General features: G+C 64.2%; 1 protein-coding gene across 1 annotated transcript in view; it reads left to right on the plus strand.

The window, feature by feature from the left end:
- Positions 1-208, plus strand: part of LOC103773706 (amiloride-sensitive sodium channel subunit beta-like) — a gene marked incomplete at both ends in the record, with an annotated part of 1228 nt that extends 1020 nt beyond the window's left edge. Inside the window, one exon of the mRNA XM_008941085.1 lies at positions 117-208. Within this exon, the coding sequence (XP_008939333.1) occupies positions 117-208 (92 nt within the window). The remainder of the gene's footprint in view (positions 1-116) is intronic.
- Positions 209-215: the final 7 nt, after the last annotated feature.

Below are 215 nucleotides of genomic sequence, written 5' to 3' on the forward strand. Positions count from 1 at the left end.
ATCTGCAGGCGGCCGTCAGAGACCCCCAGGAAGGTCTCTGCCAGTGGAGCAGCAGACGAGCTGCAGCACGTCCCCCTGGTCTTGACACCGCCTGGTAACTGCCGTTTGCCCTGCAGGTACTCCCAGGTGAAGCACCTGCTGGAGGACCTGGACAGGCTCATCGAAGCGGCCCTGGAGAGGATCCTGCAGCCCACGCCAGGGAACAGCAGCGAGAA

The sequence above is a fragment of the Merops nubicus genome, unplaced genomic scaffold (genome assembly GCF_000691845.1).
Source record: "Merops nubicus isolate BGI_N331 unplaced genomic scaffold, ASM69184v1 scaffold37665, whole genome shotgun sequence".
Taxonomy (NCBI): Eukaryota; Metazoa; Chordata; class Aves; order Coraciiformes; family Meropidae; genus Merops; species Merops nubicus.